Source organism: Rhamphochromis longiceps, linkage group LG10 (assembly GCF_057381845.1).
Source record: "Rhamphochromis longiceps isolate RC_006_pf linkage group LG10, R_longiceps_female_GT1.1, whole genome shotgun sequence".
Taxonomy (NCBI): Eukaryota; Metazoa; Chordata; class Actinopteri; order Cichliformes; family Cichlidae; genus Rhamphochromis; species Rhamphochromis longiceps.
The window spans coordinates 7,588,690-7,616,446 of NC_140566.1; the positions used below are offsets into that span (position 1 = coordinate 7,588,690).

At 40.3% G+C, this 27,757-nt stretch overlaps 1 protein-coding gene across 3 annotated transcripts in view; it reads right to left on the bottom strand.

Annotated features, from left to right (window-relative positions):
• Positions 1-11,045: 11,045 nt before the first annotated feature.
• Positions 11,046-27,757, bottom strand: part of alcama (activated leukocyte cell adhesion molecule a) — a 38,532-nt gene continuing 21,820 nt past the window's right edge. The window contains exons 7-17 of one of the 3 annotated variants that reach the window (XR_014913513.1): positions 26,007-26,131; positions 24,765-24,897; positions 23,144-23,256; positions 22,621-22,744; positions 22,109-22,233; positions 19,628-19,757; positions 18,385-18,411; positions 17,504-17,615; positions 17,319-17,415; positions 11,236-14,236; positions 11,068-11,157 (exon numbers count right to left, since the gene is read on the bottom strand). Coding sequence is in view for 2 of the 3 variants with exons in the window: in XM_085420022.1 (XP_085276148.1) it covers positions 17,337-17,415; positions 17,504-17,615; positions 18,385-18,411; positions 19,628-19,757; positions 22,109-22,233; positions 22,621-22,744; positions 23,144-23,256; positions 24,765-24,897; positions 26,007-26,131 (968 nt within the window). In the remaining variant the exon portion in view is untranslated. Of the gene's footprint in view, positions 11,158-11,235; positions 14,237-17,318; positions 17,416-17,503; positions 17,616-18,384; positions 18,412-19,627; positions 19,758-22,108; positions 22,234-22,620; positions 22,745-23,143; positions 23,257-24,764; positions 24,898-26,006; positions 26,132-27,757 lie in introns of those variants that run through there. The other 2 variants (XM_085420022.1, XM_085420023.1) reach the window with 2 other exon arrangements.

Consider the following 27,757-nt stretch of genomic DNA (forward strand, 5'->3'; position numbering starts at 1 on the left):
AGGAGGAGGTTGAAGCTCCAGCTGTTGGACCCGAGAGTGAGCAGAGCGATGCTGAGACATGGAGGCACAAGCCAAAGAGAATGAGACAGCCCCGGCGTGTCTACACATATGAAAAACTAGGCCAGCCAACCGTCCAGCAATGGAGCGCATGCCCTGTCAGTGTGAACAGCCCTTCAAGTGCCATCCATCATTCCTCTGTCCCACCATCATTCATGTATCCTTTACAGTATGAATAGATAAAACAGAAAACACAGAGTCAATTTCACAAGAGAGTTTAATCTAAGCGTAACATTACAGTTGCAGTTCATGTTGATGTGGTATTGACACATGTTACAGTTAAAAGAAAAACAGGTACTCTGAGCATTATTACTATTATAAATTGAGAAAAGGTTTATCATTCTAGCGTCAAAGAGCTAAGACGTGGGTACAATATGGGTTTAATGAACTCATGGTTTTGAAGTGTGTAATCACATGATGTTGGGGTGTAAATGGTATTTTCCTTTTCCCACTGTGAAGATTCGGCGGGCCCACCAATACCTCGAGGGATAACCCACCCTTCAGTACAAAAGGACTATAAACATTTAGTTTTGTATCGTGACCATGAGAGACTTGTCCTGAGATACTAAGAGATGGTATAGCCTCTCACCCAGTAATGTGTAATATGTGTGGAAATATTTGTTTGCTCACTCAGCTTCGGTTAAATGTTCTATTTTTGGTAAATTGTCAAAGATTAGAAAGAAAATGTGTTGCAACATTTTTCTTTTGTGGGGGAGGGTGTTGCGCTCTAAAAGAAGTTATAAAACGTACATTTTTCTGAATTGTTGGAAAAATCTTTAAAGACTATTCTTATTTAATTGTGTTTTGTTTTTGGACACATTTCTAGTTAATTTTCATAGTTTACTGGCTCCAGGAGGTCAGAGTTCAGACGTGTGATGTCATCAGTAAGCGCAGAAAAAAAACAGTCTCTGAGACGTGAGGAAGCGATGTTTTGCTGATGATACGCTATGCTTCCTGTAAACTCCAAACCTGAACTGAGGAGAATAAAGTTGCAAAAAAAGGAGAATGGAGTCATGTCTCTCTGAGGGTGCAACATAAAAGGGAAAAAAACAGCGGCCGACAGCGCTATAAACAACGGTAGACTTGTGCGTAACAAGCAAGCGAATAATGCACAAAACAGATTTTTAGACGGGAAACTGTTCTTGAAGTATGCAGAGAAAGCGAGAGAGAGAGAGCTGTGCATGAAGTGTGGTGGAAGCAAAACAGCAAACGTCAGAGGGAATTCATGACGATGTTTTTGTGAAGCGTAGTTTGGATCTTCTTTTACTGCTGGTTCGGTCAATAATGTTTGGAGAGAGATAAAACTAACAGCTTTAGAATCACCGCAAAAAGGTTTTGTTTCCGTTACAATATTATACATTAAAGTATAATATTGTAACGGAAACAAAACAATCAAAAAATTGTTGAAACACAAATTACAGCATTGTATAAAAATTACAATCATCAACTCAAATACTTGGTTCTAATTGAACAGAAATTTCTATGAACTTGTAAGAACTGTGTAGGACATGAATCAGTCTGTGTCAGATCCTGATTTAGAATTTTCCACTGAAGTCACGGGTTTTTGAAGTTTTCAAAGACTGCTAAATTGTGCCAGTGATAGTTCACTCTTTGCAACATACAGTGGGGCAAAAAAGTATTTAGTCAGCCACCGATTGTGCAAGTTCCCCCACCTAAAATGATGACAGAGGTCAGTAATTTGCACCAGAGGTACACTTCAACTGTGAGAGACAGAATGTGAAAAAAAAAATCCATGAATCCACATGGTAGGATTTGTAAAGAATTTATTCGTAAATTAGGGTGGAAAATAAGTATTTGGTCAATAACAAAAATACAACTCAATACTTTGTAACATAACCTTTGTTGGCAATAACAGAGGTCAAAGGTTTACTATAGGTCTTTACTAGGTTTGCACACACAGTAGCTGGTATTTTGGCCCATTCCTCCATGCAGATCTTCTCGAGAGCAGTGATGTTTTGGGGCTGTCGCCGAGCAACACGGACTTTCAACTCCCGCCACAGATTTTCTATGGGGTTGAGGTCTGGAGACTGGCTAGGCCACTCCAGGACTTTCAAATGCTTCTTACGGAGCCACTCCTTTGTTGCCCGGGCGGTGTGTTTTGGATCATTGTCATGTTGGAAGACCCAGCCTCGTTTCATCTTCAAAGTTCTCACTGATGGAAGGAGGTTTTGGCTCAAAATCTCACGATACATGGCCCCATTCATTCTGTCCTTAACACGGATCAGTCGTCCTGTCCCCTTGGCAGAAAAACAGCCCCATAGCATGATGTTTCCACCCCCATGCTTCACAGTAGGTATGGTGTTCTTGGGATGCGACTCAGTATTCTTCTTCCTCCAAACACGACGAGTTGAGTTTATACCAAAAAGTTCTACTTTGGTTTCATCTGACCACATGACATTCTCCCAATCCTCTGCTGTATCATCCATGTGCTCTCTGGCAAACTTCAGACGGGCCTGGACATGCACTGGCTTCAGCAGCGGAACACGTCTGGCACTGCGGGATTTGATTCCCTGCCGTTGTAGTGTGTTACTGATGGTGACCTTTGTTACTTTGGTCCCAGCTCTCTGCAGGTCATTCACCAGGTCCCCCCGTGTGGTTCTGGGATCTTTGCTCACCGTTCTCATGATCATTTTGACCCCACGGGATGAGATCTTGCGTGGAGCCCCAGATCGAGGGAGATTATCAGTGGTCTTGTATGTCTTCCATTTTCTGATGATTGCTCCCACAGTTGATTTTTTCACACCAAGCTGCTTGCCTATTGTAGATTCACTCTTCCCAGTCTGGTGCAGCTCTACAATACTTTTCCTGGTGTCCTTCGAAAGCTCTTTGGTCTTGGCCATGGCGGAGTTTGGAGTCTGACTGTTTGAGGCTGTGGACAGGTGTCTTTTATACAGATGATGAGTTCAAACAGGTGCCATTCATACAGGTAACGAGTGGGGGACAGAAAAGCTTTTTACAGACGACGTTACAGGTCTGTGAGAGCCAGAGATTTTCCTTGTTTGAGGTGACCAAATACTTATTTTCCACCCTAATTTACGAATAAATTCTTTACAAATCCTACCATGTGAATTCATGGATTTTTTTTTCACATTCTGTCTCTCACAGTTGAAGTGTACCTCTGGTGCAAATTACTGACCTCTGTCATCATTTTAAGTGGGGGAACTTGCACAATCGGTGGCTGACTAAATACTTTTTTGCCCCACTGTAGTAGCTGTTCTAATCAGATTTTTCAGGTTTATTTTTAGTATGTTATTTGCAATTGGTGTTTGTTCCGGGAAAGATATTGCAGACTGAGCAATAATGCGTTTCTTGCATTTCTCACGGGTTCTAATGGGATCCTTTCTTAAAATTACTTGTCCCAGTAACAAAGGCACTTGTCGACTCAGAAATCGAGGGAAAACCAACAACACACCCTGCAGAACATTATGTTATTTACACGGGTGCACATAAGTGGTCCGCATATGCGCATTCGCTGTCAAAATAAAAGACGCGCACCAGATAAGAAGTTGCAAGTTTGCAGTTTGCGTCCATATAAAAGGCACTGTTTTTGTCCGCTAGAGTGGGATTTTCATGGCACATTTCGCACCACATCTCTGTGCGTTCATCATTTGTTTTAAGCCAGCTCACCTCCTGCAACCACTTTTCCGAGAATACGCGCTTCTTTTGTGGTTCGGACTCCTGACATTTCTTTGGAGGTGGAGGAACACCAAAGTAATTGCTTAAAGGAGCTTGCTTCTTCAACATCTTTAAGAGTTCTAAACAAATGTCTGTCTTCCTCCAGAAAATCCTATGTACGCAAACACGCATTGCAACTTCTTATCTTGTGCACGTTTTTTATTTTGACAGCGAATGCGCACCTGCAGACCATTTATGTGCACCCCTGGTTATTATTTAGCTTGTCATATTGCAGCCACAGAAATTCTTTTGTCCATGAAACCATAAAGCTGCACTTTCTTTTTGCCTTATAGTCTGATTTGTCATAACTTTTCCGTTTTGTGGTAAGCTTTTCTTTGGCTGTCACTTCTTCACCCTGACCTGTCTTATTTGGCTCAGCAGAACTAAAATATATATCCTGCTGCTTTTACACACGCACTCACATAACGCTCAGCGATTCTCTGCGCGATCAACCTCTCACATGTTTAAGCTTGCTGCGGGAGATTTCACTTGTCATGTTTGCATAGTAAGCTAAGACGATGTCAGAGGAATTGGTGCGCAAATTATCATCACTCAGCAATCAGTACTGTCGCTCTCTATACACAGTTCGCGCGATTGCAAAGTGAAAGCAACAAACAAGCGCAAATTCAAACGCGATTTCAATATGTCACATATTGACAGTGGCTCACCGATGCCAATGACATAATTACCCAGCTACATTTCCGAAAGCATGCAAAAGCATTGACATACATTTTTCCTTCCTATGATAGCCCGACGGGCAGGGCTGAGATAGATTTTGGTAGCCCGACTGGAAAAATCGCTAGCCCCGTGACGTCGGGCTAGCGATTTTGCGAGCCCTGAGCCCAGAGCATGCTGTGCTGGCTAGAGAAGTTGATTCTTGCATGGACTGCTTTGTTGCCAGCACGAACTAGGGAGACCATGCTTGTTTTTCTGAAAGCATTTAAATGGCCCGCCCTCCCCCATCTCATGCCTCCCAAAAAAAGAAAGCAGGCAAAAGCCTGCTTTTCTTTTTTTGGGGACAATGGCTGCCACTGCTGTGGACACCAGATAGGCAGGCCATGGGCTGGGTCCCTTCCCACACCTGTTGCTGATTCACTGTTGGCCCCTCCCACAGTGTCCCTCCCATGGCTCCGCCTCTGTGAGGCCTGGGCCGGTGGAGGTTGACGATCAGGTGGCGGATGTTGAAGAAACTTCCATCCTCTCCTCAGGTGTTGCCCACCTGTCCCTGGGCTGCCCCCCTGCTGGTCCCCAGGCACAGAGTTGGGCGAGATGGGTCTCTTCAGCTCTTGATTGGAGCATGCCGGGTGTGGGAACTAGCCCTTCCTGAGGTCCTATCTAGTAGAGTGGACCTCGAGGTTGATGTCACGCGGCCTCAGCCCACCTCAGGTGCCGCTCCTTCCTGATAGGTCTGGTGGCAGGCAGTTGAGTGCCTCGCCTCCCAGCATTTGTGGTCCCCTGTCCACAGATGGTTGCTGCCATGCTGGCGGGGGTAGGTGTCTTTGGCTCCTCCCCCGATAGCCCCACCCCTGATCCCTTGTTGCCCCTTCGGGCCTTCCCCGGGGCAGGGCGGCATGCCCTAACAGGGGCGTGAGGGTTACTTCCTGTCTGGCGTTGCCCGCCTCTTGCAGGGTTGCGTGGCCAGTGGGATCCCCACTCAGCGGCTCGGTGAGCTACGCTTCCTCTCCTCACTCCGCTCCTGGGATTCCAGGTTTCCAGGTTTGTGCCCTGGGCTCCCCAGGCTCCAGCTGGGGATCCTTGGTGTGTGTGCACACGGGCTTGTCCTAGCCGACTGCCCGTGCTTCTGGCGTTTCCATCGTTCTAACCGCATGCCGTGGGTTTGCGCTTGTCAGACCTCGCTGCGTCTGACACTTTGGCCAGTGAGTGAGAGCTCCCCAGCCTGCTATGCTGGCTCCCTGTCTGGTGCTTTGCCTGTGTGTCATGCTTACACAGCCAGCACGGGAACGCCCAGTGAGCTGGGGATTTGTGTCTGACCTCGAGCGTCTCGTTTGCGAGTTCACCCTTGAGGCTCCTCTGTCTGCCGAAAAGCACGTGGTGACGGTGCCCCCCACTTCAGCAGGCTAGGCTGCCAGCCCCCACCCTGTCTGTCAACAGCTTGGGGCGGCTTTGGCTTTGAGGATGGACAGGTCACATCCCTAGCTTGTCCTGCTGGCTGTGTTCCCCTGGCGTGTTGCCTGCTTCGCCGGCTTACACGCCAGTTGGACCTCGCTGTGGTGGGTGAGAGTTCTCTAGCCTGTAGCGCCAACTCTCTGTCTGGCATTGCCCGTATGTCGTAGGCCTTCGCATCTGCGAAGCCCTGACCAGGGTGGTGTGTCTATTGGTGTGTTGTCATTGACTCCCGGTACCTTCACTCTCGGCGGTTCGGTTGCACTTTCTCCTCGCGGGGTGTCTTACAGAGTTACCCCGTATATATGGAATATGTAACGGTGTGGAGAGATAGTCTCGATGTGGTAGAGAACGTACGATTATGGTGTAACCTTGGTTCTCTTAGTGAGTGACTATCTCTCCACCGTCACGCCGCTTAGAGACCCGTTCCGATCAAACTATCATCTGTGTCACGTCTGCACAGCTGTTTTATACGTGAGCTGTGGAGCGTGCCCGGGTTAGAAGGAGGAGTGTCTTAAAGAAGTAGCCACACGCCCGACCAAGGGGGGTCATACCCTGTACATATGGAATATGTAACGGTGGGGAGAGATAGTCTCTCACTAAGAGAACCAAGGTTTCACCGTAACCGTATGGTCTTTTATAGTGTAATTTGTTTCATAGTTAGAGGCCTGACTGACAACTGTATAAAACAAAAACTACACGCAATATTCGAAGCACATAGCGCACGTCGTAAATCCCCCCTATTTTTGGTATGATCTGAGCTCGGACACTAGGCGACTGAGCACAGCACTTACGCATGTGAGCGAGGGGGGAGAAGCTGCTGCCTGCGAGTTTGTTGGAGAAGTGCGGACAGGCAGACAGAGGAGAGCTTTAGTTTGACCAGGTACCCAAGCAAATCATTCGTACTATACAAACAAGGTAAATATGACGGTGTATCACAAAAGATTGATATCAAACTGATCACTTGACCCATATTACGTTACTTGCTCTTCAAGTGAACCAACAAGTGGCGAAATGAAAAGCCGAACAACAATGCTGTTTTTTTTTTTTAGAGAGTCTTAGTTTACATGTGTGTTTTATATTTTCAGTTGCTCCCTCCACGGCTAAATAAAGCACTCCAAATCAGTTTCAGTTATGTGCTGATATACACAACAATGGACATAAGGAGCTTATTTCAAAGAGAAAACTCAGGTAAATGTTATTTTATATATTATGCTTTGTATGTTGTTCAATATATTTCTATGCAAAACAAGAGGAATTTCAGTACACAGCAGTATATCCACAGTTGAAACCAGATACTTACATACAATGGCCAGAGGGGCCGATGTGGCAGCCTCGCTTCTGTCAGTCTGCCCCAGGGCAGCTGTGGCTACAACCGTAGCTTGCCTCCACCAGTGTGTGAATGCGAGAGTGAATGAATAGTGGCCTTTTCAAGGCACCCAAAGTGTATTATTCCCTAAAGTGTATTATTATACACTTTAGAGAAAAACAAGAAATTTCTTTTTCTGTTAAACATCAATTTAGAGTAAACGTTTTTGTTTTAGATAAATAAATATTGAAATAAATTTAGGAGTATATATACACTAAGTTTATTGTGTCTTTAATTAATAAGAAAAACTTCAATTAATAAGAAAACTCCAGACGATTCCATTCTAAGCTTAAGAAGCTTCTTATAGGTAAGTTGAGTCCATTTGAGTAAATTGGTGGCACACCTGTGGATGCATATAAGGCACCCCAAAAATACAGAGCCTGTTTCTTTGTCATGGGAAAATCAAGAGATATCAACCAAAACACCAGGAAAAGAATTGTGGACCTCCATAAGTGTGGCTTAATTTTGAATACAATTTGGGTGCCATTTGCAATTAAGAAATGCATACAATTTCTCTCTGTATTGTGAAATTTAACAAATACGTTTTTTATATTTATCAATCAAAAAAATAAACATTTAGTGTGATTTGATGTTTTACAATTAAAAAAGTGTTTGTGTTTTTATCTGAAGAGTATGTAAATATCTGGTTTCAACTGTATATTTGATGATGTTGGTGTTTGGCTTGTTTGTTAGCACAAAGAGGGAGAGAGAGGAACAGAGAGGAGGATGGAGAGGATAATGAGGACAGAACAGAGATAGAACAAGAGCCAGGTGAGACAGACATGTTAGTCAAGTGGTTGTTTGCCAAAACTCATCAAAACATGTATCTAGTATCTTTTTAGGTTTGTTATTTTTCAAATTCTATATTTATTAAGTTATGCAGGCTTGTTTGCTCAACAAGGCTAAATAGTTATATAAACTTTAGGGCTAAGCCCCAGGTGTATAAAATGTCTGGCTCCGCCTCTGGTTGTTACCATTGTCCTGTTTGAAATGGAGAAGCCGGTTATTTTGTCATATGCGCATGTGCCGATATTAAACCCAAGGTACTAACTAGCTAACTGACTTATAACCTTATAAGTCCCATTAACCTTAAAACTCCTGTTGTGTGTGCGTTTGTGTATCCACACAAACGCACAGTGGGGCAAATACAGTGGGGCAAAAAAGTATTTAGTCAGCCACCAATTGTGCAAGTTCCCCCACCTAAAATGATGACAGAGGTCAGTAATTTGCACCAGAGGTACACTTCAACTGTGAGAGACAGAATGTGAAAAAAAAAAATCCATGAATCCACATGGTAGGATTTGTAAAGAATTTATTTGTAAATCAGGGTGGAAAATAAGTATTTGGTCAATAACAAAAATACAACTCAATACTTTGTAACATAACCTTTGTTGGCATTAACAGAGGTCAAAGGTTTACTATAGGTCTTTACCAGGTTTGCACACACAGTAGCTGGTATTTTGGCCCATTCCTCCATGCAGATCTTCTCGAGAGCAGTGATGTTTTGGGGCTGTCGCCGAGCAACACGGACTTTCAACTCCCGCCACAGATTTTCTATGGGGTTGAGGTCTGGAGACTGGCTAGGCCACTCCAGGACTTTCAAATGCTTCTTACGGAGCCACTCCTTTGTTGCCCGGGCGGTGTGTTTTGGATCATTGTCATGTTGGAAGACCCAGCCTCGTTTCATCTTCAAAGTTCTCACTGATGGAAGGAGGTTTTGGCTCACAATACATGGCCCCATTCATTCTGTCCTTAACACGGATCAGTCGTCCTGTCCCCTTGGCAGAAAAACAGCCCCATAGCATGATGTTTCCACCCCCATGCTTCACAGTAGGTATGGTGTTCTTGGGATGCAACTCAGTATTCTTCTTCCTCCAAACACGACGAGTTGAGTTTATATCAAAAAGTTCTACTTTGGTTTCATCTGACCACATGACATTCTCCCAATCCTCTGCTGTATCATCCATGTGCTCTCTGGCAAACTTCAGACGGGCCTGGACATGCACTGGCTTCAGCAGCGGAACACGTCTGGCACTGTGGGATTTGATTCCCTGCCGTTGTAGTGTGTTACTGATGGTGACCTTTGTTACTTTGGTCCCAGCTCTCTGCAGGTCATTCACCAGGTCCCCCCGTGTGGTTCTGGGATCTTTGCTCACCGTTCTCATGATCATTTTGACCCCACGGGATGAGATCTTGCGTGGAGCCCCAGATCGAGGGAGATTATCAGTGGTCTTGTATGTCTTCCATTTTCTGATGATTGCTCCCACAGTTGATTTTTTCACACCAAGCTGCTTGCCTATTGTAGATTCACTCTTCCCAGTCTGGTGCAGGTCTACAATACTTTTCCTGGTGTCCTTCGAAAGCTCTTTGGTCTTGGCCATGGCGGAGTTTGGAGTCTGACTGTTTGAGGCTGTGGACAGGTGTCTTTTATACAGATGATGAGTTCAAACAGGTGCCATTCATACAGGTAACGAGTGGGGGACAGAAAAGCTTCTTACAGAAGACGTTACAGGTCTGTGAGAGCCAGAGATTTTCCTTGTTTGAGGTGACCAAATACTTATTTTCCACCCTAATTTACGAATAAATTCTTTACAAATCCTACCATGTGGATTCATGGATTTTTTTTCACATTCTGTCTCTCACAGTTGAAGTGTACCTCTGGTGCAAATTACTGACCTCTGTCATCATTTTAAGTGGGGGAACTTGCACAATCGGTGGCTGACTAAATACTTTTTTGCCCCACTGTAATGGATATAAGGACGTTTTTTCAAAAAAAGGAGCCACATTCAGGTAAAAGTGTAAGATCAAATGATCCGTCAATCAAGAATAATGTTGGATCAGTGTTTCAATATTTATATCTTTTATTAGATGTACACGTAACCACGGTTATTTGCCTTTTGGTTGAAAGTACACTGAGAGAGGACTTTTTATTATTGATCTTAATAGTATTTTTTCATATTAATGTAATTTTTTCATCTAATTGAATACAATCTATTTGTGTATGATTGTCAGTCCAAAGAAGGAGACAGGAAAGTGGGGAACGTGAGGAGAAAGTACAAGGCCTGGAAGAACCAGGTAAGAAAACAAACAGGGAATAGTGACAGGCAAAACAGAAACTGTTAAACTGACAAAGAAAAAAAAAACAACCTAATTTTACTCATACAATCTGGAAGTTCTGTTCTGCCTTGTTGAAACATTTTTTTAAACCTCTTTAACAACATTCCAACGTAACATTGTCATTGATTGGGGAGATTAAAATGAATATACAGCCAATAATAGGTAGGCCAACTTTTGGACCATCTAGTTGTCTGTATGACTGCTGCAGTACATGCACCACATTTGCGCACTCTCAGAAAATGCCAAACAGTGCCCTGGTGGAATGAGGAGCTGTACATTGTACGATAGGCAAAGTTGCCTCCATTTTTATAATTTTTTAATTAATATTTTGTACATTTGTACATTTCGAAGACTCTTCTATTTTTGGAGTGTATTTTTTTGTATCTTTATTTTAATATACTTACACATTAAAAGTGAATCTCTGTCCATAAAAAATGTACTCAGTCATGCACTTTTTACTCACTATGAGCATCATTCATTATCCACCCCCAGTAATTAAGATTAGGATATGTATGTTTTTTTATTCCAGGAAGGAACAGCTCTGATCCTAGAATTGTCACGGTCTGGAGGGCAGACCGTGGGGGATGTAGGAGAAAGGACCCAAAACGCAGACTTAATGGAATGAACAGTGGGTTTATTTACAGTGAGGTAATTGTACACCACACATTAAATCTCCAAAAGTGCTCCCTCGACTCACGTGACGTGTCTTCTCCCAAGTGCTGGTATCCCGTGCTCTCTGCCCCTGTGCCTTCACACACCCCGTGTGTCTTGCAGTCCTGTGTTCCGCTGTCCTCCTGGGGAAAAACACAGACACAGCCGTTATGGCACCAACTCCGGCAGGCATACACTTTAACAACACTAGAAACACTGACATGGAGTCTAACTCAACGATCCTGCGCCGGAGGAAGCTCCATCGCTCTGTTAAGTAGCTCCCCCGACGATCCTGATCAGAAGCAGGTGTGTGGTAAGCTAGGCGTGACCAGCAGCTGGCAGGGCCACACCCATCAGGCCTGCAGGTGGCTGTCCTTCATCCTCCAGCCTCACACACACACACACACCAGCATGGAACACAAGAGCACAGTGCAGCAAACATACATCCAATACACTAATAACAATAAAGGTCCACACTGTTCACGAACCCCGAGTCCCCGGCACCGGGTCCGTGACAAGAATTGCCCCTTGTTTCATTCTATAATACTGGACTTATTTTTCTACGAAGGTTTGAACTTTGAGAGTGTTTAAACAAGAGAGAAAAATGTGAAAATGTTCATGCCTGTCTGAGAAAAGCGTATAAAGTGTGTAGTGAGGGGTTTTACAGCCTTAAAACATTATAATTATTCAAAGTAATTGTAAAAAATAACGACTTTTAATGGCTTCTTCGTGGATTCATTGTTCACTCCAAAGATGTGGGAAGAAAACTGCAGATTTCAGTCCATCTTCTTGTAGTGTCCTTCCATGTAATGTCAAAGCCAGAAGAAGTCAAGTCAGTCAGTTAAACAAGTTAAAATCCTCCTCCATCAAGAATTAATAGTTTATTGTCACATACACTGGAAAACAGTGGTTACGCTCAGCAATGAAATTCTTACATGCTAGTTCACTTCAAATGGGAAAATATATATAACTAAATATAAATAACTGAACTAAATGAAAATAAAAATAATTCTACACATAGAAAAAGAAAAAAAATAAGGAAGTACATGCAAGATGAGTGAGCTGGGTCTAGCCCACACTGCTGAGGCATTTGGCTGCATTTGGTTGTAGTTCTCATCTTTTCCCCCTCCAGTGTTCAGTTGCTGTCCCCACCTTCAGTCCAAATCTGTTCTGATTTGAGCCAAGACCCAGTTGGGTCCAAGTCTGCAAAAAATAGGCTTATTCAAACTAAAAGCATATTTTGGGGTGTCTGTGGAAGTAGGTCATCTCCTAATTGGAAGACTTATGGTTCGATCCCAGGCTGCTACATTTCATTACATGAACTATTTGCTTAACACAGAAAATAAGGACACATTAAACAGTAGGTTTACAATGCCTTCACACAGTAAAAAAATAAATAAATTGGCTAAACAGAATAAAACAAAACTGAATGAAGCAAAACAAAATAACACTTAAAACCTCTTTATTTACACAGGCCTACAATGATGAAGTCTTATTTTGAATTTACACACAGATGTAATTGATCAGGTGAGCAGGTAGCTTGTTCCAAAGAAGAGGACCCCAGTACCTAAAAGCACCTTAAGCATACTCAGATCTGATTCTGGAAACAGTTAAATGATCTGAACCTGGTGACCTAAGAGGTCTGACTGGGTTAGAGATATACTGGATGCCCAAACCACTGAGAGCTTGTGAAGTAATAGAATAATTAAGTAATCGCATTAACCTTATTCATGGCATTATCAAAATTGAGATCCCTATCCAAAATTATGCCAAGGTTCCACAACAAATTTGGATCCAGAAAAACCTGAATTTTCTGTTGTTTTTATGCAGCACATTCAGTGTAAAATAGCCTTCAGACTGTGGATGTGGTTCTTAGAGTATTTAAAAGTAGAATGAAAGGCAGAGCCTTCAGTTTTCAGGCCCCTCTTCTATGGAACCAGCTTCCAGTTTGGATTCAGGAGACAGATGCTATCTCTACTTTTAAGATTAGGCTTCAAACTTTCCTTTTTGTAAAGCATATAGTTAGGGCTGGATCTGAGGCCTCAGACTGCAATAGGTCTAGGTTGCTGGGGAATTCCCATTATGCACATAGTGTTTCCTCTTCAGTCACCTTTTTTATTTACTGTGTGTTAATACACAACTCTGCATTTAATTTTTAGTTATTAGTAATTTCTGACTCTCTTCATAGCATTTATCGCCTCCCTTCACCCCCAACCAGTTCAGGCAGATGGTCGCCCCTCCCTGAGCCTGGTTCGGCTGGAGGTTTCTGAATGTTAAAAGGTAGTTTTTCCTTCCCACTGTCACCAGAATGATTGCTTACCAGAGTGGAGAGAGCCGTTTATCATATTTAGAAAATGATTTAATTTCATCACACTCATTTACTGAAGGAAATTCAGTTAGCATGGTTTTGGAGGGATAAAATACTTCATCAGTGGATGAAAAAAAAAGAATTTGACTGGTTATTGTTGATCACTTGGGAGACATAGGATTTTCTGGTTAATTTAATTATTCTAGCAGTATAGCGCATTTTTCATAGATTTCTAAATTAATTAATTTGTAGTTTATTTTCTCTCAACTCTCCTGCAGTGTTTTTTGCCATCTTTCACTATTTTTCCAGGGTGCTTTTGGTGGACCATATATATCAATAGTTTTTACAGGAGCAATAATCTCAATAACATGAGCAATTGTATTAGAGAAGTTGTCCATCATTTCATCACAGGATAACAGGAATGGTAATGTACACTTTGAAAATTCCCTGATGAATGTATCAGCTGTGCTGACATGCCGCTTATTGATGAATTAATTTGTGTTTTTGTTTTGACAGATGAACAATTGCAGGGAGTGACAGAAGTATTGGTGGGTTGACACAGGGTGGGTTTTTCCAGGGAGTCCAGCAGCAGTTCATTCTCCCATCTTTGGTGAAAGATGGAAATCCAACTTTCCAGCGTGGCTATTTTCTGGCTGAGCTGAAAAAGTTCCAGAGCTAGTCGATTGTAGCGGGTCTCTTTAGTGTAATCCTTCTGAAACCATTTATGGGTAGGTAGCAACCAAAGGAGAAATCCATAGAGCAGAAGGACACCAACAGGTGTTCTGTTGGTGTTGGGCTGGTTGTCAGAATTCAATTGTTCAAACAAAAGTAGGTAGAAACAAATAGTTTTATAGTATAAACAAAGTTTCAAGCTCACAGCAGATGACCAGTTGGTAGTGTCGTGCAGCAATAACCTAAAGTAATGGGAGAAACGTGTCAAGCCAGCCAAAACTGAAATATGATGAACATGTATTTTAGTAATGATGACTGCAAATGATGTAGAGGTACATCAAAATTTATATTTGTCTGCACAGATCCACAAAAAAAAAGTAGAAGCTTACACACAGAAGCTTAGTTGACAGAAGAATATCCAACCGATTTACACAGACAACAGTAAGACATCATTTCTTTCCTGCAGCTTTCCTGTCACTCTTTCTCACTTAGGCACAGGAGGATGCTAATGCTACCAACACTTTTTCCAAACTCACAGTCTTAGAGAGCACAACAGTGAACGGATTTGATTTAAATCCCTATCGTGGACAATGATTCACAGACGTAGAGCTATCTAAACCAGAAGTTCCAATATGAGACACAACCAATCATGGCAGTCCGCCCCTCCATGAGCCTGGTTCTGCCGGAGATGCCTTCTTGTTAAAAGGGAGTTTTTCCTTCCCACTTTTGCAAAAGTGCTTACTCATGTGAATGTAATATTTTTACATGGAATATTAAATATCTATTTAATATTATATCAATTTATTTTAGTTAGTACTTAAACTGAATTGAATTTAATATATCACAAGGATGGACTGAGGTCTGATTCAGCAAATCCAGATTTATATAACTATTTTGTTTTGCTGAATCAGATCTAACCTCTGAAAGCAAACAAATATTCAAACGCTTCTGATCAGTTCAGTCTCTTTTTTTTGTAACTACTCAGCAGTCAGAAAATCATTTAAAACCAAGATCTAAACTACAAACATACCAACATAGCAATTCTAAAAATAATAGTTTCTTGAGAAAAGAATGTATTTCTATTGGCACACAACAGCAGCAGCATTATTTTAGAAAAAAAATTACTAAGGTCAGTATGATTAATCCTTCCAGATTAAAAAAAATGTTATTGAGCCATAGCACAAGCCACTGCTGTGATATATAAGATAAGATAAGATAGAACGTTATTAATCCCTCGGGTGGGTTCCTCTGGGAAATTCGATTTCCAAAAAAGCACAGCACCGACAGAAGTTACAGAGTTACAGAATATTATATATATATACACACACACACACACACACATATATATAATACAGAGACAATAAAAATAAAATATACGAAGGGGATAAATAGAATAAATAGGAATAAAAAATAAAAATACAAGTGAATTGCACATTTCAAGTATTGAGGTCTATTGCACTGTTGACTATTTACAAAAGTATTGCACAAAAGGTATTGCACAGTGAGGTGAAGAGGCACTACAACTTAGTGTAGTGTATTGTTGTGCACTGTGTATTGTTGTGTGACCACGTTTTCTGCATCTAGAAGACCTAGATTAGTTATTTTTCAGTATGTATTGTAAATAATGTAACTTTATTTATTTATTTATTTTAAATGAGCCCCCAGTGCAACACGAAGAGGGCACCGCAGGCCACAACCCTAAAGGAAGCAGGCCAGCAACCATGCCCAGGTTGGACCCAGTAAGCACCATGTCCAGCAATAAAAACCTGCAACATTTGTCTCTCCAGACTCCCTTAAGGCAGTGTCAGAGAGGAGCATGTTCAGTGAGAGACTGAGATTACCCAAATCTACTGAGCGGCAACTCCATCTAATTCACAGTACACAGTGCAATAGTTACATGCGTTTTATTTACAGTGAAAATAAGAAAATAAAATGTCAATCTATATTAATTGACATATATATATCTTTGTAATTTTCTGGATATTTATAATTGAGCTATTTGTATACATTAGAGCTATTTCTCATAACTTTGTAATATATTGTATTATTTAATTTAATGCAGTCTAATTTTCTTGAAGACACTGTAACCACATAATGTCCTTAGGGATTAATTGTTTTTGAGGAAGCAGATATTTTCTCCAATGTGTTTCTCCAATCAGAACAGGCAATCAGCTTAATTTATTAATCCCTAAGGAAAGACAATAAGAACAGTAACAGACTGAATATTTGACTCTAAACTGTACTATTAAAGTAGTCTGTAAGTTCATTTGTAAAGTTTGTCTTTTTTTCCCAGTTCACAAGGACAGTTTTCTTAGCGATGCAAAAGACAGTAAGGACTATATATATGATGTATTTTATTCCATATCTAATTCACTTATGTTACCTATGACACACACCTTGGGAGGGTGGGATACAGCAACTAACCCGTGTGAATAGGTCTTCACATATAAACCTCTGAACATGTATACAAGACCACATAGCAAGCACATAGTTCTCAATAGAGTTGGCTGTGCAGTGGATCTGTAATCCTTTGTCCTTGATAATGTAAACAAAACTGCTAATCTTATTAAGGTGGAAGGAATCATTGGGAATTTTTATTTTATTAGTCCTTTATTTATCTAAGTAAAAAAATCTCATTGAGATTGAAAATCTCATTTTTCAAGAGAGAGGGATATGTTAAAATTTTGAAAGAAACCTAAAGCAGTCAGTAGCAAAACTGGGTCCTGGTCATTGGTTTTTTTCTAACACAACAACGACTGAAAACGTACGTCGCTCCTACTGAAGAACTACATCCAGAAGACCAAAGCGAATGTTTCTGTCTGCCTGCACAAAGCTGCTACTTGAATCCCATTAAAAGTCTGAACCAAGGTCCGCTATGTAAGAACATCAAATGTGGAGGAGCTTGAGAAATTCAAAGCAGAACAGCCTGGGATTGCTCAGGAGACATGTGTGAGACTTGGTGAAAACTGCAAATGACTGCACGGTGTTAGCAGTCAGAAAGGACGTAGCTATGAACATAAGGGAGGCTAATAATTTTGACCCTGGTAGTTTCTCGCTTTCATGAAAAGTAAAATATGCGAGCATCCAAAATAAAACTAGGGTGTTTGCAAAAGCATGTTTAAAATTTCTTGCTCAGTTTAGCTTGGGAAATTTTCAAAAGCTATTTGTCCATCATCCACCTCCTAAGATAAAATGATAGGGCAGATGGCCAAACTTAGAGAAACCTAAAGAAATGAGACATGGAATGGAATTGTACTAGGTTTTAATTTAACCATTTACCTTTAAAACTGACTGCACATGTGCTTTCCACAACCAAATGCTTACCTCTTCAGCTAGTGCCTTTTAAACACAGTCAATGGGCGTTAGTTTCTCGTTTTCATGAGATCTATTTATTTCCTCCTTGGTTTTCCAGGTTCCTTGTCTGTGGTGAAAATAGGAATATAAAATTATGATGCACCTACAAAATGACTTTGACCCTGCCCTGTGAGTCACTGCACTGTGGGCAATACCTTGATTTCTTACTGCAGAGCCAGCAGATGAGTCCCACTGTAATACCAACTAGGACGAGCCCTGCCACAACACCCCCTATGAGCTTTGCTTGGTCCCGATCTTCTCGAGATCCTGTAAACACAGCACCAAACAGCTTCAGCTTAAAATTATCATATGCCCACACATACGCTCACATGCACACACAAACAAGTTGAGCTGTGATAAAACTACATAATGTGTCTTCTTTAGCATATTCACAATGATTCTTGAACTACAGAGATCCTCTTTGCTCAAGCAATGCAATTTTATCAGATAGGTCTACTGTTTTATGCAATGCTTATAATTCTGAGATTTGTTCACATTTACTTTAGTGACATGAAACAATCTGTTTAGATTGCAAGACGGCAATAATGGCAGTCCACAGTGGAATGTTGCATTTCATAACACCAAAGCACTAAAGCCTAAAGATGCATTATATATTAAGGGAATAATGAATAGAAAAGAATAGGCATCTTATAATATAACCAGCAACACAGTGCAGTAGTTAGCACTGCAGCAGTTAGCACCGTTGCCTCATAGCATGTAGGCCCTGAATTCAAATCCTTCTGCCATAGCCAAAAGTGATGGGATAGTTAATTTGCTATTATAAACTGGCCATAGGCATGAATGGTTGTCTCTCTTTCTGTGATTGACTGGACACCTGTTTACCATTTGCCCTATAATACATGTGACAAGGACCCCCTTGACCCTAAATTGGATGATTAAGCCTGGGCATGGGAACCATGCCCAGGCTTAATCACAGAACCCACATTGAGCAGTTAAACTTGCAATTATGTATAATTTCTTATGTATTTCAAGAAAGTCAAATTAGGTAATAGCACAGAAAATCAAAATCACTTACCTCTTCCTTTATTTTCCTCCTTAAAAACTGAAATGAAAAATGAATATATCAGAACTAAATAAAGAAAAGAAATTAAATAAAACAGACCAACACCATTTGTCTAAACACTCTTCTTAAAGCCAAACAAAATTCTGCACTGATGTAAACGGAGACGGGGCTGGCCAAATGTAGTCTCAGAATAGGAAATCAAAGATTTTTCCACTAATTGTAAGTGCAAGTTTTATATAAACACATTCTGTAGTAGTTTAAATCAGCAAATAACTACTACGGTTGATAACAGATCTAAATAACTTGTAGAAATTTACATTTAAATAAAGGAATTGACCATACTCTCAAAGAAAGGAAAACATTAAAGTTTCACATTGAAGGACATGGGTGGTGCAAATAAAAATACAACTTTAAATATTTAATGCATAAGATAGATAACAAAACTGTAGAATGTTTTGCAGCTGTATTAATATTTTCCAATCAATCATATTTGCTTTTGATTGTTAATCGAATATTTTCTTGAATATATCTATTGACTTTTCAGGTCTTTTATTTCTTGTATATAGATATAGCTTCATAACAAACAATATGGTAAATGGTAAATGGCCTGTATTTGTATAGCGCTTTTTTCTAGTCCCTAAGGACCCCAAAGCGCTTTACACAACCTGTCATCCACCCATTCACACACACATTCACACACTGGTGATGGCAAGCTACAATGTAGCCACAGCCACCCTGGGGCGCACTGACAGAGGCGAGGCTGCCGGACACTGGCGCCACCGGGCCCTCTGACCACCACCAGTAGGCAACGGGTGAAGTGTCTTGCCCAAGGACACAACGACCGAGACTGTCCAAGCCGGGGCTCGAACCGGCAACCTTCCGATTACAAGGCGAACTCCCAACTCTTGAGCCACGATCGCCCCATTAAATCTGATGTCTTGTATTCATTACAAAGGTATAGATTGAAATACACTACTTTTGATTAAGAAACACATCACACATCAGTAAGAGATCAGGACCAGCTTGAATTTTAGCTGGTATTGGATTATAAATGCTGCCTAATTAGGCTAGTACAGACTGATAGATTCTCTTCAAGCAGCATTACAGTACTGGAATTTAAAAGATATTGAGAAGATGTCTGTTCAAACCTGTTTGACTTTAGTTATCCACTGCACAGAATTATCACACCTCTCTCACTCCTCACGTCTGTATAAAATAAAGCCAACCAACTAAGTAGTTCACAGCATTAACTTACCAGAGGAAACACTGATTGTCTCGGCATGTTGTCCCAGGCGGTTACTGACGTTGCAAGTGATAGTCAAGTTCTCCTTGGGGACTATGGTGATTTTATGAATCACTTTGCCATTGATGTAGGAGCTCTCCTCCTGAAGGCACACACACAACACATTGTATTGGCTTAACTATTCTACAGGATATTTTCTATGTTCTTTGTCAGTTACATAATGGTGTCATGATGTTAGTTCTCTTCCTTTCAATATATAATATCTCAAAATGTCCTAGGATCCTCATGTCCTTATGCTACACACTGGAAGAAGCACCCAAGGAAACGGGAAAAGCTGGCTAGTACACTCGCCAGAATCAGGGCTCATCTCTGTGCTTCTTATGGAACTAGACCAGATGAGTACACTATTAGATGGATTCTGCCTGTTGCCCCTAGAGATCCCACGCCATTGGATCAGCTGGTCCACACTACGATTTAATAGTGTGTCACTTTTGTGTCGCGTTTTCCTAAGCAGCTTCGGTCCTCTGGACATAGCATGTATCCCACAAATCTTCGCACCCTTGCTCATACTTTAACGTCTGCACCCTTCCCGGCTCTATTAAATGCTAGCTCACCAGCAAACAAGATGTTTGTATTAAATGACTTAAAGTCACAGCAGCTGGATTTTCCATTTTTGACAGAAACTTGGCTTCTACGTGACAAGTCTGTTGCTTTTTCTTCCTCCAGCTCATTCTTCAGCCTCCCTCAGACCTAGTGGTGCTGGTTTAGCTATAGTGTTCAACACCCATTTCCGTTGCCATAAAGCAGTGCAGGATTATTCATTCTCAAGTTTCGAAATCCAGCTTTTTGAGCTACACCTGAATAGTCCTGCGCCTTTGCACAATTATAAGCACTTTATCCAAGAGTTTTCAGATTTTATGACCAGAACTTTTCTTAAGTTTGATCAGCACCTAAAAGACGAGCACCTAATGGTTTAATAGTGTGTCAATTTTGTGTCGCATTTCTTGATCCTGGGATAATTAACTTAAGCTGTGAAAGCATCAAGGATTTTCTGATATTTTAAATTAATTTTTAAGTGTACTAAAAATATTTTTGATATTACTGGTCTTTATATCCAGAGATTAATTAACACTGGCCTTGTTACAGGTTGTTCCCTATCATGTTTTAAAGACGCTATAGGTGAGCCCCTTTTTAAAAAAAACACAGTCTGGGCCCAACTGTTCTGGCTAACTACAGGCCAATTTCAAAGCACCCCTTTCTTTCAAATGTTTTAGAGAAATTGGTCTACTCACAGTTGCAGGCTTAATGGGATCTCTGAAATTTTTCAATCTGGTTTTAGATTACTACACGGCACTGAGACAGCACTTTTAGGGGTTTTTAATGATATTCTATTAACTGTGGGTTCTGGCAGACCTGCTGCCCTCTTGTGGTTGGACCTGGCAGCAGCCTTTGACACAGTTGACCATGATATCCTCCTTAAAGGATCTGTTCTTCAGTTGTTTCAGTCATACTTATTTGGAAGGACCTTTTATATGAACATGGCTCAAAAATAGCCCCTCTTAATTATGGGTGAATTAAGGGTCAATTTTGGGTCCAGCCTTGTTTGACCCGGTATGTTGTCACTGGGGTCTATTTTTTCATAGTATAACCTTTTATTTTACTGTTTTGCAGATGACTTGAAGAGACTAATTGCCTTAAAGACGCTAAACAGTGGATGTCCTTAAATCTTTTAAAACTAAATGAAAACCAAACAGAAATGGTTATTTTTGGCATCTCTGTTAGTAAATATCGACAGTACTCTGGGCCCTTTATCTGCTCATTGTAAGACAAATGTTAAAAACCTTGATGTGTACTTTCATGGTTCCTTTAAACTGTGTAGGCAGTTGAGTTCAGTAGTCACTAGTCAAGTAGCTTTACCCATCTCAGACAGCTAGCCAAGGTAAAGCCATACCTTCCAACTAATGTCTCTGAACGTGTTTCGACTACATGTTATCCACTTCAAGGTCTAAACTTAAATCTTGTAGCAACAGAGACTTCTCTGTGGCAGGTCCCAGACTCACAAACACTGGAAAATTTTAAATCTCTACTGAAGACACATTTTTTTGGACTGGCTTCTAGAACATGTTACTTGAACAATTTTTTGTTTGCTTTAATAGCCTCGAGTCATTGTTGTTCTTAGTTGTTTTTATTATCTTATTGTATTTTTCTTTCGATCTTATATTTTTATTGTATCATTGTCATGCATGTGCCTTATTTAGTTCCTTTTTAGTTTGTAAAGCACTTTGTGCAGCACAAGCTGTTGTAAATAAATCTGACAGTAAACCCATCGAGCAAAATCATTCTGGTAGGAGTTCATACAAGCTACTTTTCTATTCCTTTTATCTTACAGCTGCATAAACTGGAGCAGCCAGGGATCGACCCACCCTTTGATACTCTCTCCATTGTCTAACTGGACATGTGCTTAAGGTACTAAAACACGATGACAACACTTACCTTTATTGGGTTATTGACGCTCCACTGGAACTGGGGTTTTGGTACTCCTTCAGCTTCACAGGTTAGGACTGTGTCTTTGCCATCAGCAGCACGATATTTAGTAAGGTTGGTGATCCGAGGCTTTCCTGATACAAACACATTATTTTTCTTTTTTACATTATTATCTTTGGCATCAGACCATGCAACATAATTGAATTTACAAAATATTACAACATATAGTTTTTTTTTCAGACAACCAAACTAAACATTGTTGAGTTGTTATGCCCTTGTAAATCTTACAGTGAAGGTGCATCGGGTATAAAGTTCAAGAGAATTTATGAAAGAAGCCTCAAAGCTATAAGTTCAGTGACAATAACATCAACAGTAGACTGGGATCGAACCACCAACCCTCCATTTAGTAGGTGACCTGCTCTAATACCTGAGCTACAGCGACCCCAGTATTGTGTATTAAAATATGAAGCCAAGTGGTCCTGCCAAGTATCAATGTGTGTGAAGACTGCATTCTTCCTCACCTTCTATGACTAGTTGAAAGCTCTGACGTCGTGTCAGACCAGTCAGTGAAACTTCACAGATGTAGTCTCCAGCATCGGCAAAGGTCAAATTACTAAACTCTGGTCTCTTCACCATCTTTCCATTCTGCAAAGCAGCATCACATACAGTCAATGTTTTAATAATCTGGACCTTTAACTCTAATGTAAGTGAAACAGCAAAATATACATTTGCTTATCACCAAATTTGGTTAAGTTTTACTTATTCAGCTGCCTTTGCATGTGGCCCTACCAAGGACAGGTAATAGATATGTAAATCAGATGATATCAAATAGTTCTCTACTCTTTAGTCACTGCTCTTGTTCAAGGTCACAGGAATGTTAGCTTAAGTGGAAATTCAATATCATGAAGCTAACATGGAGTTTATACAGCCATATTACACAAAGACGCAGTTAGAAAATGTCTTCTTTTCTTGCAAACAATTTCATTTACTTTAATATTTTAAATGCCTCTTTTCTGAAAAACAATGTATTCACACAGTCCTTACCTTTTTCCATAACTCTTTAGCATCACCTGAGGTACTCTTCTCTATCTTCACAGACAGGGTTTCCCCAACGTTCTTCACAACCTCTCCAGTGGGACTCAGACTTAGGTCCAGGTCTGGCAACACATACAACAGAAAAAAAAGAGTCAAGTAAGTTCAATTCTGTTAATTTTTAAAAATGTATTTCTTTACTGTTTATTTATTGTTTTATCACGGTATAGCACTTGTTGTTCTTTAGTGTGATAGCACAGTGTTTCATTCATTTTGGCCGTTTTAGGCCAAAGGAAAAAACTGCCATTGATTCAGTCTGTTGGCTCTCACTGCGGTAAAGTGTCATTTTCTGTTCCTGTTACCTGTTTTCTGAAAACTTATAGATGACGTCTATTTCACAGTGTAATCATCCTGTGCTATCCAAAGCACACTCTCTATTGATTCACCTTCTAATTATATTCATAGTATTCATTCACCGTGTCGCCATTTGCCAACTTTCTCTTAAGCATTCACATGATTGTTATCCTGCTGCACATTTTTGGCACTTAACTACTTCCACATACTTTGTGCTACAAAAAAAGTTCTGATACCAAAATGTTCAGCTTCCTCTGGTGAGGTGTGCTATTACTTTTTTTTGTAACTTTTAAACTTCTTATGATTTTTTTTTAAAAAATAAATCCTCTTCAAACCCACCCTACATTGAAACTTAACTACTTCAGCATACTTTGAGCTAGAGAAAAACGCAAAACTTTTAATGGGCCCCAAGACCTTTAACTTTTCAGGTATTACTCTGTGTTTTGATATCTTTTACGGTTTTCAAACAGTAACAGTTTAAGTTTATGAAGAATTAGATTTTTCATTGAATGTTCCCACTACTGCATGTTGACATTACCAACTGTAAAGACTGAGGCTGGAGAGTAGTCTGAAAAATTGTTGTCCTCTTTCATCCAGTGTCATCCTCACTGAGATAAGATTTATGGTTCTCTCTAAGAAATGTCACCGAAGCGCAGCCTCCCCCATCCACCTTGCCCATAGAGGACAATGTTAAAACAGCACCTAAACTTCAGCTGTGGCTGTTTTTACACCTTGTCCAGCAGACAAGCTACTATAGCCCAAACTGCTGAAAAACTTAATTCTGGTTCTAAACCAGTTAGGGTTATGTCCACCGCCTAAAGCACCAACAACGGGCACGTGAGCATCAGAAATGGACAATGGAGCAAAGGAAGAAGGTGGCCAGATCTGATGATTCATATTTTCTTTTGCATCACATGGATGGCTGGGTGTGTGGGGTAATAATAGGATAATAATAATGATACAATAATAACACTAGAATAACATATTCATACTCATTCAGTGTAATTAATCAGTGATGATTAAGTATGTCTGTAGATTAAGCTAATTTGTACCTCTGAATATTTTAAATTTATGGATATTATTTTAGCTGGAAACATATTTAAAAAAAACACAACCCAAAAGCATCAGTAAACAAAGTGCCTTGTTATAAACAGGAATTAAAAAATGTTCACTCCAGGTGGGAAACATTATATTTTGTTTGTTCTGCCACAGTCATTTGTCCTTGGTCCTTTGTTATGTTATAGTATGCTTTAGCTCTGGTTATGTCATAAGTACTCACAACTAACAACAATGTTCTGGGAGGCCTCCACTTTCTCGTTGTCAACCAGTGAGCATTTGTATTCACCCGTATCCTTTCTGTTGATGGCAGTTACAGTGTAGTTGTCCGAATTTTCAACCAGCACTTTCGTGCCCTGGTGAAGAGCAGGAGTTAAGAGAAATACCATTAAAAAAAACAGACAAAAAGACAATAATAACTAGAAGTACCACATTCACTCACGGGGCACTTCATTAGTTGGACCTTGACAGTATCAGGTTGGACCACAGAAAAGCCTTAATCATCATAAAGGAATGGCCATAGTGTGCAAAAATACTCAACTAGGCTGTGGCATTTGAAAGATGCTCAATTTGCTATTAAGGGGCCAAAAGTGTACCAAGACAATATCCCCCTATTATGCCAACACAACTAGCCTGAACAGTTGATACTGTTCTGTTTCAAGGTTTGTAGTGTTGCACTTTCAGAAATGCTCTTTTGCATTGCACATTGGTTACAATAAGTGGTTATTTGAGTTTCTGTTGCCTTCAATCAGCTTGAAGCATTCTGGCCATCCTCTAACCTGTGGTATCAACATAGAATCTTCACACAGACATTTGCTGCTATTTGTTGCTCACTGTATACTTTCTCTTTTTTAGACCATCCTCTGTAAATTCTAGAGATGGCTTTGTGGGAAAATTACAGTGCTGCTGAACTACTTAGACCAGCCTTTTTGGCACCATCAAACGGCACATTCAAGGACACTTTTTAACCATCTTTCTTCCCCATGTTGACGCTCAGTTTAAACATGAGCAAGTCGTCTTGATCATAACTACATGCTTAAATACATTAGGTTGCTGCTGTAAAATTAGCTGATTAGTTATTAGTCTTAATAAGTAGCTGAACAGATGTGATAAAGTGGTCAGTGACTGCATATTAAGCATGCATTAAGTACAATATATGTCAACCAGTCAAGCTGGAGTTTACATTTATGTCTGTCAAGATTTTTATAACACCAGTAAAAACTCAACTAAATTTGAATTTATCAGGTGGGTAAATAATGTGGCATCATCAGTTATTACATGTGGTCAAAAAATGATCTAACCAAAACTCCACCTGAGATCATCACATTTTGGGAGGTCCTCTGACCACCAAAACCTGAAAATCTTGTGTTCTACGTGAACATAAGTGCCAAGTCTCTTTTGACCGTTTGGTGGATCAAGAAACATTTTTACTCATCTGCAAGATAAACAATGGGATCTGGCTCACCTTAATGTGAAAAAAGAAGGATCTAGGTGGAGGGTTGCCATCAGCAGTACACTTTAGTGTCACATTATCTCCTTCTATAATGGACGGCTGTGACATAATCTGGAGAGTAACCTGCTCCGATGGATCTGTAAATATGAAATATTATTCAAAGACACCTCCAACTGACGAATAGATAACTCTCAAACTGGCTCAACTCATTTAATTGGTATAAAATAAAATTATCATTATTATTATTATTATTATTATATGACTGATCAGTACTTTATCTACTGAGCGATAGGTATGAACTGAAAGCAATTCACAAATATAAAATTCTCCCATGATGTAGTCCCAGCAAGGACTTAATTATCCAACAACCCCCTTCCATCTAATCTAACATTCCAGTAACAGAAAAGACAGGAGAGGTGAGAAATGCAGTAATTAGGATTAATCTGTGGCTAAACTGAAAGTAAATTGAACATGGCAGCTATACACTGGTCAAAAGTTTTAGAAAACCCCATTTTTTCAATTTTTTTTAATTTTTATTATGCAGTTTAATGTCTCATTGCACGCTGAAATGAAAGCATAGTAAAACTAAACAAATTCAGTGGAAAAAGAAATCATGGAATCAATTTATAGACCAAAATATATTCTAACTTTGGAGTCATAAAAGTAGCCACCTTTGGCACATATAACAGCTGAACAGACCAGTGGCATTCTTTCTACAATAGAATCAAATATTCTTCAGAAAGTTCTTTCCATATCTGTTGCAGACATTCCCATAAATGTGTGGCACTTGTAGGTTGCTGTGCTTTCACCCTTCTGTCCAGTTCATCCCAAACTAGCTTGATGGGGTTTAAGTCTGTAGACTGTGCTGGTCACTCCATGTTTTCAAGCTTACCATCTGGTTTGTTTTCCTGAGGTAGTTCTGGCATAGCTTGGACTTACGTTTTGGGTCATTATCTTGCTGTAGGATGAACCGCTGACCAACTAGGTGCATACCAGAGGGTATTTCATGGCACTGCATAATGCTGTGGTAGCTGTTTTAGTTCAGGGTGCCTCTCACTCTGTACAAGTCACTGAACCTGGATCCAGGAAAACAGCCCCAGACCATCACACTTCCTTCTCCATGTTTGACAGTTTGACAGTCCTTTCACCTATTCGAAGGCGTACAAAGATCCTGCATGATGAACCGAAGATTTTAAATTTTGATTCATCGGTCCATAATACCTTCTTCCAGTCTTCAGTAGTCCAATGGTGGTGTTTCATGGCCCAGGCAAGTCTCTTTGTCTTATTCTGATGTCTTAGCAATGGCTTTCTTGCTGTAACTCGTCCAGTCAAACCCACAGGTCGAAGTCTTCTCTTCACAGTTGAAACTGAGACTTGCTTACTACGACCACTATTACATTATATTATACTATTATATAACTATTATTTTAAATAATAAATAATGTATTTTTTTTATCCTCTGGCAGTTCTCTACTTACCTTTTTTACCATTTTAAGCTATTCATTGGACTTAATCGCCTTGCATTGTGATAAATAACTGGAAAGAATTGGTGTTCTAAAACTTTTGTCTGGTAGTGTATATAATAAAAAAAAAATATTAAGACTGAAAACATCCCTGAAATGCAAAGAATTTTACATTTCCTCTTGTCAGATTTTAAAATTCACAGTTTGGTTTGCTGCAGTGAGAGAGCCCCTGTTCCACACCTTTGAAGGGAATCTCTTAAAAAACATGGTGCATGAGTTGAAGCATGCAGTTTTACACAC